Here is a 12,757-nt window from a genome sequence, read left to right on the forward strand (position 1 = left end):
CTGTAAAATGTGCTTTATTTTACTTTAAAAACTCCTTCATCAGAGCTTGTCTCGAGAAAAAAAAATGTATCTGGTGGATAAATCCCTCCAAAACAGTGCAGTTTTGACTTAGTGAGGAATTTGCACTTTTTATGATTTAGTACATAAAGGTTGATTAGTTGACTGGAAAAGGGCTAATCAAAGTATCTAACTTGCAGAGCGCCTTTTTATATAAAATAATCCATTAAATCACACCTTAAGGAAAACCTAAAATAGAGCTTCTTTGAAAACCTGACTGATTTTGTTGTAATTGGTGGTTCGGCGCCACACGATAAAAACTAACTACTGCAGCTCATACTTTGCTGTTTGCTCAGTCTTTCCATCTCTTCTTGCCTGCCAGTGGGTCCGTCTCACCTGAGCTCCGCAGACCAGCGGAGCCGCAGCAGCACCTGGACGCGTCACGCAGAATGTGGAGGGAAAGGGGCGGAGCCTTCGCGCGCCACGAGAGGAGCGCGGCGGCAGCAGCGTGTGTGTGTGTGTGTGTGTGTGTGAGTTTGTGTCTGTGTGTGTGTGTGTCCGCTGGATGCAGTCAGTCAGTCAGTCTGTGGTGGAGTCGCACAGGTTTCAGCTGGAGCGCAGCGGACTTGCTGGACAAAAGAAGAAACGGCAAAAAGTCGGATTGAGGAACAAGTCTGATTACTTTTATTCCGAGCGTTTGATCACGGAGAAGCGAAGAAAAGCCCACAGCGATCACTTGGGACTTGATGAGAAAGTCAAGAAGTCCCGCTCCCGGAGAGACCAGAGGAATATGATTTGAATCAAGGGGAGCGGACAGCACGTTTGCTCGCGAACAGGTGAGCGTATTATCCCAGACATGTTCCTCCCAGTTTCTCGTCTTTGCTCTTGTTTCTTTGTACTCGAACTGTATTTTTTCATGCGTAAAAAAGCGCAGAGATCCCGACGCTGAAACTCCTCACCCGCTCCTCTCCTCTCCTCCTCCCCCTCCTCCTCCTCCTCTGGATATCACAGCCTGTTTTGAAATGTTTTTTCTGGCTCCTGTAGCACCATTTCACCAACTTCCCATTCGTGTTTTCTGAGACCTTTCGCCATGAGTCACTTTCCTCTCAAAATGAAAATATTTTCACTGTTTTCCGCCGCCTTTTGTCCTTTAAAAAACACAGCCGTGCGACGAGGCTGTGCATTTATTGTGTTTGGTGCAGGTGTGCGGTAATGTGCCCACTGTTACTCATAATTTTAGACCAAAAACAAGATGATACTCATCTCACCAGAGCCTTAAGAATTTTTTTTTAAAAAATGCCTCTAATACTGAGTAATAGCCTCTAACAGAATCTTAACATGTGTTTTGGGTTGGAACTCTTTCCTCCTTTTTAATCTTTATTTTCTACTATATCACGTTTATCCCCCTGGAGTGCTGCCTCAGTTTCTTGTCGTTGTCTTTGGCGTGTCTTAGTAATATTTTCTGCTCTCGACTTTCACAGGAGTTTGCCTAACAAACACCTGTTGGCTCTGTCTGCCTGTAAATCTTCTCCCTGAAAAAAAAACCTGAGCTTAATCCTTCAGAGTTCTTCTTAAAAAAAAAAATAAGTGAGTAAGACATCAGTCTTAAATCAGTGGAAATCTGCACACAATCTCTGTGAGTTTATTCCTCACTGTGGGCATGTTATTGCCTTGTTTTGGTTTACATCTGGAGATCCTGTTCAAACCACATCCAGACATGCAGCATGCAAATGCACATTTTGCAAATTCTCTGGTGTTGCCCACCCTCCCCACCTCCCTCCACTAAAAGCATCTCCCAGAGGACTACCATTTAGTAGCTGAGGTTATTTATCATTTTGCACGACGGTCCCCCTCGCCTTCTCCCCCTCCAGCCTCTTTTGTTTTAATTGAGTTTATCTCCGCTCCCTTGGGGCCCTTGCTGTCTAAACTTAGGCTCGTGGTTGCGTTGCCCTGCAGAGCGGGCCGCTCTCTGGGTGATTCACCGCTTTGCCTCTCGCTGTGGTCACTCGGGAACGGAGCTGAGCACCACAGAAGTGCGCACCCAGGTCCCACTGCTGGCCTTTCGAGGGTCAGTGCAGTCAGGAGTTGAAGCGCTGTTGATCAGGAGGCTGATATTAAAGCTTTGTGTCGCCACAAAGCCTCCAGTCCCTTCAGTATGAATGGTTTCACTGCTTGTGGTGGAGTGAGTAAACGGTGGTTTTATACCCTGACACAGTTCTATTTATGAGGCTGAAAAGGGATTTCGATGCCCCTCTTGTTTCTGCTCAGTAGTCCCTATTCAGCACAGCTTGCGCCTTTTCCCACACATTCACGCTTCAGACAATTGAGGCCACCTATTCTAAGATATGATGAATGTTTTGTGTTTTTTTTTTTTTTTTTTTCTGTTGGAACATTTTACTAACTCATTTGTCATGTCTCTTATTTCTGGAACAGGATGAATCTTCACTCGTTTCACGCCGCCGTGCTGCTGTGGGCCTTGTGCCCCACTGTGCAGGGCCAGTGTGATAAATCACCCGAGACCAACAAACTCATCCCTTCAGTCACCTACGAGCTGCCAACGTTCACTGCAGACTTCCCCATCCAGAACATGGTGGTGCTGGAGGGGATCATCTACGTCGGGGCTGTAAACAGAATCTACGCCCTGGCCCCGAACCTCACGAAGCTGTCGGAGTACCACACGGGGCCGCTGTTTGCCAACCAGACTTGCGGCCACAAGGCGACCAACATGAGCAGCGGCGGCAGGGTGGACAACCGCAACATCGCCCTGGTGGTGGAGAACATTTACGACAAGGGCTTGTACAGCTGCGGCTCGGCAGACAATGGTGTTTGCCGACGCCACGTCCTGGATGACGGCATTAGCCTGAAAACCGTAGACGAATATGTCTACTGCTTCACCGACACGGTGAGGCAAGGCAAGGGTCAGCCTATCGACGCGGATGTCGTGGTCAGCCGTTCAGGCTCCCAGGTGCTCAACGTGGAGAGCAACGTCATCAAGTTCTTTGTTGGGAACTCTGAGATCCCGGGCTTCGGAAACATAACAGGCAGCACCACGAATCCCCATACCATTTCTCTGCGGAAGATGAAGACGAGCCAGAACGGCTTCACCTTCTTCTCCAACCTCTCACACATGGATCTGATTCCACCCCTACGTGGAAACTACTACCTGCGATACGTGTACTCCTTCCACAGTGGACCATTCACCTACTTCCTCACAGTGCAGCGGGTGAGCAAAGACTCCCAGGCCTACCACACCCGCATAGTCCGTATGTGCTCCTCGGACCTTGTCATCCGCCGCTACATTGAGATGCCCCTCGAGTGCATCAGCACCGATAAACGGCGGCGACGCTCCACGGAAGAGGTGAAGGTGTTCAACATCCTCCAGGCGGCCCACGTCGCCAAGGTGGGCAGTGACGTTGTGCTGCAGAGGCAGCTGAAGGTGGAGGAAGGCGACGACGTGCTGTTCGCCGCCTTCGCCAAGGGAAAGCCCAACTCTCCGGAGCCGACCCCAAACTCGGCCGTCTGCATCATGTCCCTGAAACACATCAACAACATGTTCAAGATGTACATGCAGAAGTGCAACACGGTAGATCCGTATCACTTTACTGGATCAGACAAGAAGTCCTGCTACAATGTGGTAAGCACTGGGTGGGGGCGGGGTGTCTGTTGGGGGGAGGCCATTGAGCTCCTACTTTGCATTTGTATTTTTTTTTTTTTTGGAGGGAAATGCAAATTCTGCACTTTTCTCAACTGTCGAAAAAAGCACAATGACTTTTTAAACCAACCACCAGTCAACTTAGGAAAGATGGAAGTAGTCTTACTTCCATCTTTCCTGAGTAGAGTTGCATTTGTCCTGCAAGTGTCTTCTTTCAGGCTCAACTTTTATAGATTTTCACCAATTTCTTTGCAAAAATAACACAAAAAAAAGGAGAAGACTGGTGTGCACTGATGAGTTCCCTGCTTGTTCTCTTAATTAATACTTAAATGATGAGCCCTATATCTATTCAGTTTTAATTTGTGATGTTTGAGGCTGAATAAGCCTGGGAGGCTGCATTCACGTCTTATTGCAGCCTCTACAGTGGCTACTGTTAGGATGCAAAATGTGACACATTTTATTGATGAGCAGAACAATTTTTTTAAATTTACAATGGATTTGACGTGCTCTGTTTCCATGTCCAGGTCATATTTCAACTGAATTCTCAATGGTACTTTAGTCCTGTACGTTGCAGCTTTTTACCAGGAGCGCTGTTGATTAAATCCAAAAGATAAATTAGCCTCTGCAGACTAGCAACCAAGTTTGAGCATCATCCTGATGTTTTACGATGCCTTTTAGACACATAAAATAAGTCTCTAATCTGTCATCTCTTGTACATGCATGGCTTTTTTTTTTATCTGTAAGAGTTATAGATCTTGGCTGTTTACTTGCTGCAGGCAGGTCGGCTTGTTGGCCGGAGAGAATGTCTCAGTAACTGGGTGGTCTCAGGTTCAGACAGCCAGTGAGTCTACTGGATCTCTGTCCTTGTGTCGTTGTGTTCAAGTGTCCTTGAGCAACACGCTGAAGCATGACCTGCTCCTGACCTCTGACCCCTTTGGTTAAGAGCTCACATGCGAGTCTTAGTGGAGACGCACATTTCTGATTAGTGCGTCTGGTAATGTTTGACGTTTTCTAAAATAATCCTGTCTGCCTGTTTTTATGGATTGGTTTGGGGAAAGTAGCACAGTTTTCACTGCTCTGGCTGTGTGCTGCAGCATGTTGGATTTGAAATGAAACAATGTCTGTGAGGTTAAAGAGCAGACTCTCAGCTTTAGTTTGTCTGTTTACACCCATATTTGGTGAACAGTGTGGGACTCACGGCCAAGTATCAGTACAGTGATCCTTAACACGCGGGGAAAAAAACAGAGGAGACATCTCTGATTAGATCTTTCACCTGACCTCATCTCAGTCGATCACGGTGTGTTTCCTTTGTTGAAAACTGAGGGGAAAAAAGTCAGTTAAACATGCAAAAAAGTGAGGGTGATTGAACTACAGTCCTGGCAGAACATGACCAGTCAGTATTCCAAGTGTCTGGTGATGTGTTTGGGCTGGAGACTTCAGGCCATTGTTTCATTTTGTCCTATATATTTTGATTCAGAAAACTAGGCAAAACTGTTAACCCACTGAACAAGAGCCCGACGTGGAGTATCAGCTCTTGTTCTTTGATCATTAGTAGAAAAGCAAAATCGAATGACAAGCTCACCTGACATGTCGCCCAGAAAACAACGATGAACATGTAAAGTTGGCGATAACCAATATCCTCATCCATTCGCCTGGCTGCACACTTCCTTCACTGTCATCTGATGTGGATGAAGTCACTCTCAAATTAAAGCTGAAAAGCAGCAATTATGTTGGAAACAAAGTCATTCCTTTACAGTTTAATTGATATGCATTGTACTGAGGTAAAGCCCCCCCCCCCACCGTAAGCCAATATTACCTCCCCTGTACTTACTCACGTCCAATCCATCAACACTGACTCATCAATCGGTTGAATCACCTGATCAATAACAACATGAAGTTAACTGCCGACCGCCCTGCTAAAGGGTCCGTCAATATGTGTGCCACGACTTCATCTTTACTTAACCCTCAGCATCAGTCAGTACTGTATATCTCCGGTCAGGCCATGGCTTACTTAAGTCTCCTGCATATATTATTCACTGAATGCCATCAAAGGGCAAGCACATACAGGAGTAACACCAGAGTCACGTGCAAACACCCAGCACACATCAGAGGAAGACTTCTGTCAAAACACTGGGTGTGTGTGTGTGTGTGTGTGTGTGTGTGTGTTACTGTGCGATTCTTTGTATGATAAATGTTTGGATGCTTCATACGTCTTCATTTGAAAAACTGTTATTGCTGCTGTTGCTTCACAGAAAAACCACCTCAGATTGGTTGTGTCAGTGTTTTGCATGTTTGATGCTGTTTATTATGAACTGTGTACACTTGGTGTCCAAGTTAATCATTTCGAAAACTAGGCTGCTATGTTTTTGACATTTGAACTAATTTTTTTCCATTATGGACATCCATTGGTTTCCATTCATTTTTGTATGGTAAAAGCATTTGTGTTTAAGTTGCATGAATGAACATCTAGTTTGCATTAATGTACCCTGTGAAGTTATTTGTTATCAATGTTTACATTCACTCTAAAAGGTGTACTATTTAAAAACTGGATACTACCTGAATTCATTCTCCAAACAAATAAGGGGTAGCATATCACTTACTGCTAACTGCTGCTCACTGTAGCTAGTTAGCTCTGCCTGAGCTTTACTATCAGACTATCACCTCTTCAGGCTCAAAGTGGTACTAGACAGGACAGGCTGGTGTTAGCTGGTTAGCATGCTAACTTCAGAAGACACAGCATAAATGTATTTGACATAACACCAACACTGTTGTGTTTCACACTGTTAATTATTGAAGTTAAATTTTGAATATTTTTAAACTGGTATTTGTGCGTATCGAACCTTTAATCTAGCCTAACACACAAACTAAATTCATCTTCTTTGCAAATCCAAATATCTGAACATTTTAAACCTACTGTTATTTTTGTTTTGTCTTCTTCTTACCTGCTTTGTTATGCAGTCCTTCATTTCTGCTTCTTCTCCTCATATGGGCATTTCTTCAGATCCAGAATAAATGGGGATCTTTGCCCTGAGATGTTGCTCTATAGCTCTCCTAGTGGTTGAAATATCCAGAGGGTACCTTTACTTGTGTCAAAGTGGTAACAGGACATTTAAAGAGGTAACGCTTTAAATCACTCTGCACTTAGTCTGCCTTGTCATGCAACGAAAGTGTACCATTAACAACATGAATGCAGACATTCATCACAATGATGGATTACACAACTCAAGCCGAATTCAAGAGTCGTCTGAGTTTCTGGCTTCACGTAAATTAATGGAAACCAATGGCTGCACAGAAGGATGAAAATGATCTAAAACTGTAAAGTGCACATTTCGAAACAATTGGCTGAGGAGTAAAGAACACATGATTTGTGGTTAAGGAGTTATAACTTTTAAATCACGTTGTCTGGTCCTTAAAGTTTAGTTCTGTTTGTAGTGATTTTACAGGCACAAGCTGCAGTGAAGAGATCAGACACGCGCGCACACACACAAACACACACACACACAAACACACACACACACACACACGAGGAGTGACATGTGGTTAAGTTAAAACAGATTTAAACCAGCTTTGCAGATACATGCAAATACGTTGTGGGTGGGTGTTTGGGCGCATCGGCACGGCCCTGACAGCTATCAGCGGCGCAGATCCACCGGGGAAAGTGAGGAATGCTGGACACCGGGGGGGGTTCGGGGGCAGCACATATCTGACTCTCAGCGAGCCGTGATGAATGGCTCAGGGATAACAGGGCATCAGCAGCTGGGCGGAAGATGATCCCCCAGCCCGCTGTGGCAGCCGGCTACACTGGCAAGGCCTCTTCCCCTCCCTCCCCCCCCGACCCCCCCACCTGTTACCAGCACCTGTGGGAAAGTGGACGTGTAACACCAAAGAGCCTCCTCATCGGGGACCGTGTTTTCATAGGTGATCTTATCTCGATCACAAGTCTTTCATTACTTTGTTACGTTTATTTATTTGTCATGATCATAACATAACATTGGTGCAGCAATCATGCACCACAAGCCTCAGATGCACTGCAAGTGTTTATAACAATGCTATTAAGGCTATTAAGTTAGATATTTGGAGGCTGCGTCCCTGCTGCAGCAGCAGCCCGGGGCTTGAGTCCGACCTGTGGCCCTTTGCTGCGTGTCACTCCCCCTCTCTCTTACCCTGTTTCCTGTCACTCTTCAGCTGAGCTATAAATAATGCCAAGAAGAGTCCTTAAAAAAGAAATAATAAATAGATACAGTACGGGCCAGTAAAAAGGACTGCTAGCTTTGTTGCGCGGCTACAGTGGGTACATTTGGCCGCAGTTAGCAATCACTTTAGGAAGGCAGCTACCAGTTTAAGTCCATCAAGAAACTCTATGAATCACCTCGTTACTGTAACTGGCCTCTATCCCCGGGCTGGAGATGTTCACTGGGAGGCTGCCAGTTAGATCACATGATCATGTAGTCACGCACATCACACAAGACGAGTGTGCACCCGGTGCATCTTTAATGCAAAGGTCGTGATTCAATGATGCAAATGGAGAAATTCATATGAAGTCAAATGATTTCAAGTCCAGCTGTAGTCTGCAGCACAATGCAAAACTGAGGGGAAAAAAACGGTTGCAATATTAGATCATGGATCATGATTCCAATTAGATACATTGTAATATTTGTTTTTGGCCAGATGGGCCACCCCTGACTCAACATTATTCTGAGTGATTCTGGCGGGCTACAGTGATTTGGACTTTTTTTTTTTTCAGAGGATTTAGAAATAAAGTTGAAACTTTCAGCTCCTCTAGTGTCTTCGTCGACAGCTGTGGGTTGTGTAACGATTTTTGTGGAAAAGAAGTCATAAGTCGTCCTCAGGTACAAACTGATAACTGAGCCTGTCGAGCCTCTGTGCAAAGGATCAAAGCTAAAAACAACCTGTTCCAAATCAAACAACTAACGCCTTCTTCAGACTCTTTAATAAAGAGCTGTGGTGTGCCCTGTGACAGAGGCTGAGAAAACCTTTCTTTCCCGAAACCCCTAAACAGTAATTGTCTGTCTCCACCTCTTGACAGCGGCTGTCGGTATGAAAACGTCTGTTTTGATCACTTGGAGTGAGTCTACTATTCCTTTATAAGACATTCTTTCCCCTTGACTCACTTGATTACGGGGTCGACGTGAGGCATGATGACATCAGTTTTTGCTTGGGGTACAGGAGCATCTCTGCCATGTAATTATCACGGGATTGTTCTGTTTCTAACTCTGCGCACTCCTCTGTGTGGATATGTCAGCAAACAACATGATTTAAAAGTTGAAATCGCGCTGACTTCATTCTTTTTCGCAGCTGCAGTACTGTCCTCGCTCTTTGATCCCTTTTTGGTTCCCCCATTTCATACACTCACACACACAGCCAGAAGCAGAGTATTGCCTTTTCTTTCTCTGCAGACCTCAGCAGAGACAAATGGCACGAAAAAATCTGCTGTTTCAAAATGTGTTTGAGTTTGTGCCTCCAAACACGCAGACGCAGCAGGTCAAGTGCTGAATCGCTGCAGCCAAAAGAGCTTTTATCTCAGCCCGACTGAAGCCGTTTTCCAACTTCTCTTTTATTGCTGACAGTCTCTCTCGGATCCTCTCCTCCTCAGCTGCCAGGTTAGGCAGCCAGCGCTAACGACAACAGACCACTGAGCAACTGCCCATCTGACACTCGTGCTCCCAAACCTGGAGTTGGGTGATCTGATCGGAGCGCTGCTTAATTGATTTATGACTTGCACTCAGTGGCATATGGCAGGTAGACTCTCTGTTATCGTGAGCTTCAGGGGAGATAAGGCGCGACCCATAAATTCATAAAAAGGTGTAAACACTCGCAGGAGGCGTATTTGCGCGCACGGGAGGTTATTTTTGCAGTTCGCTCCGCCAAACTCTCTGTTTCCTGTGGAAAACTCCCAGTAGGGATCTGGATGAGTTTGAAAGCTCGGTGTAAGAGCATGTTTGAAGTTTTTTAAGTGGCGGTTGTCAGCTCAGACGTACCTCTTAACTCCAGTTTAGGCAGCAACATATGATAAATGCTGTAATGACGACTGGCTCTCTTTTCGGCTGTCGACGTGATGGATCAGATCTGTTTTTCTTACTGCTTCTGTCTCCGGGGCTGAACTCAGTTTCACGAGCAGCATGAAACTGAGGAAATAATTACTATTCTCGTCGAGTATAACCACTGATTACTGTGCTTTACTACATTTTTTGATTATGCTACCTTTGTAGGTGCAGTTATGAATGCAACAGTAGTTTCTTTCACAAAGGCCTCAGTCGTTGATCTGAGCGAAAGGAGAACTGATGTTAAACAGCTGAACTGACTGCGAGTCCATTCTTTTATTTACAAAGGCCAAACGGATATGAGTAACTACTTACCTTGGTGCACACGCTAAATACAAACAAGGTTTTGAGCCAGTTGGGTACTTTTAAAGGAACAATTCCCCCATGCATATGGAAAGTCGAGCAATGTTTTGTAGTCCACAAAACATTTCTGGAGCGTCACAGTAAAACAGCATCGCACCGCTCTCCTAAACAACTGAAGTGGATGGGGACGTGCTTTAAAACTTAAAAAAAAACAACCCCAAAACAAACATGAATTGGCTGAAGTGGATGCACGAGCTCAACCAGGCCTGGAAGTTGCAAAGAGTATTTATTACTTTAGAAATGTTCTGTGGACTAAAGAAACGTCACCTGACTTTCAGTCGGCATGGGCGGGTGAGGAGATAATGACTGGATTTTATTTTAGGGTGACCTTTTCCTTTAACTAATTATTTCCCAAGCACGCATACCAAAACGTAATCTTGAGATGCATTTCAGTAGCTCCCCTCTCCACCTCTTCTATCAAAAGCCCGCTTCAAGCTTCCTCCGACCCCACAATGTGCTGTTGCCTGACAGTTTCGCTTTAAAAAAACAGTCCATTTTGCTGGGTAATGTAGTGTGCAGGGCCGTGGCGGGGACTTGGAGCATCCCCAGCATGCCTGGCTGGCACCCATTCCCATAAGTCTATCGAGGAAGCAGGAACATTTGAGACTAAAAAATAAAGAAGCGCCACGGGTCAAAATTATCATCAGATTACTATTGATTCGAGAAGACCCACCAAATGCTGATTGCTTTTAAATTGAATCTTCGCCCTGATTGATTATAGAGCATGTAATATAATTCCAGCTGGGAGAGACACTTTTGACCGACAGTCATTTTAATTAGCCCGCCTGTTTTAATGAACACGCTTTAAACGCTGCCTTGAAAAAAAAAAACAAAAAAAAACCCACAGCAGCACATTGATTTTATGTTGCTCTGTTGAGGAATTCCTTATGATTTCAGACTATGAAATAGATTAGAGAACCAGATATGTGACTTCCAAGATGTATTTGGCAGTGTTGTGGTCACTAGATAAGATTTCAGTTTATTTGCACTTAGGAAACTCACATACAGCACTGAGTAAAGAAACACAGAGATGAGCATGCAGGAGAGGTTTTGAAAATTGTGGGTCATCGGCAGGAGAGTAAAGACTTTGTGCATCGTAATGACAAGATGTACAGCCTGCATGTGCAACTCTTAAACAACAAGGAGCTCACGGAGTCTGTAGTTAAGTTGTAAATCTATAAAAGACACAGCTGGTGGCTTGGTGGAGGTCTGGTGGACAATTAAGTGTGTCCAAATACTGTCTACTGTTTTCATTTAACTTGTTATGATGTGTCATCGCGTACTACACGCGCTTGATCATTGTAGAGGAGCGAGTACACATTGCGTGTCTGTCAGCTCTTGTTGCTTTACCCGAGGTTGCTCCCGCTTTCACAGTTAAGGTTGTTTGTTTTGTGTAGATGTGCATTATTCAAATTGAGGCTCTTACGGAAAGTGTGTGTCTCATGTACTATACGTAGGGCAGCGTATAAAAAGTTGACTCGACCTGAATACATGAGAACGATAATAGAAACAGAAAAAACGGTCAGATTATTGACTCACTTCCCTCTGGAAAGTGCATGAAACTGGGCCGTCCAGGCGGTAGACAGGTATTCACTGGTGCAACAACCAGAAGGTGCTTGCACTGCACCGGACCAGTAAACACTCCCGCTGGTGGGTGAAGCACTGCGAGTTGAGAGATGCTTTGGTTTTGGCTGACACAAGAAACAGTATGGCGGCCAGCTGGTAGCAAACACTGTGGTAAAATATGTTTTTAAAAAACATTCTGGACGAGAAATGGACATGGAACAGGACCACAGCTGATATTTGATCGGCAAACCCCTGTTTTTTTACAGTGGTAAAATGACTCTCACTCGATCCAACAGATGGAGAGAGAAGGTCGGCTTCCTGACTTGATCCAACTGTAATCTTCATGTTCGTGGAAGTGCAGCCATACAGAGTTTATACTTGATCTTCAAACCTTAAAGACCTTGAAACTCCGACTTGGATTTGACCCAAAAGCATCTCTGGAACCCACTTTAGATTTCGGTGAAAAAATACAAACTGCACTTTTCAAATCATTATTCAGAACAGAGAAGGGGAAGAAACCTCAGCGCAAGAAAAGCACAAAACTACACAATACATATCATCCAGAAAATACTGCAGGGCGAATAGGAACATTTAACAAGCTTCTCAGGCTTGTGTGTCTCTAATATATGTTTAACTTTTGTGCTTTGACATAAAGCTGACATATAAAATGTACCGTTTACTCTCTCAGACATGTATGAGTTTGCATCAGTTGCCTCACAGCTAAAACACACACACACACACACACACACACACACACACACACACACACACACACACACGCTGCATCTGTCAAAGCTGCAAGAACTGAAATTACTGATCAGTCTGTCATCGGTTCAAGTGTCCCTGACATTTCATGCATTCTGTGTAGTTTTCCAGCGACAGATGATCAGACCTGCGGCAGCCTGACAATAGAAGGACTTAATACTGCCAATCTCTCAGTAATGCTGGTGATTCAATGGGTTCTGCTGTGGATGTCCCTGTTTTTAGCCCCGCATGCCCGAGCCTGCTCATGCCCTCACTAAGCTGGTATTTGTTCGCTCAAATTCTCCCCCCACGTGAACCAGACGTTCAGAGCAGGAGGCTTCATTTTGGGGAAATGGCACACAGAACTGCAACG

The 12,757-nt window shown here is 44.8% G+C and overlaps 1 protein-coding gene across 1 annotated transcript in view; it reads left to right on the forward strand.

Annotated features, from left to right (window-relative positions):
- The first annotated feature begins 537 nt into the window (after positions 1-537).
- The window catches only part of met (MET proto-oncogene, receptor tyrosine kinase), a 72,374-nt gene continuing 60,154 nt past the window's right edge, over positions 538-12,757 (forward strand). Inside the window, exons 1-2 of the mRNA XM_037107940.1 lie at positions 538-833; positions 2,431-3,631. Of these exons, the coding sequence (XP_036963835.1) occupies positions 2,432-3,631 (1,200 nt within the window). The 5' untranslated portion in view covers positions 538-833; position 2,431. The remainder of the gene's footprint in view (positions 834-2,430; positions 3,632-12,757) is intronic.

Source organism: Acanthopagrus latus, chromosome 8, assembly GCF_904848185.1.
Source record: "Acanthopagrus latus isolate v.2019 chromosome 8, fAcaLat1.1, whole genome shotgun sequence".
Taxonomy (NCBI): domain Eukaryota; kingdom Metazoa; phylum Chordata; class Actinopteri; order Spariformes; family Sparidae; genus Acanthopagrus; species Acanthopagrus latus.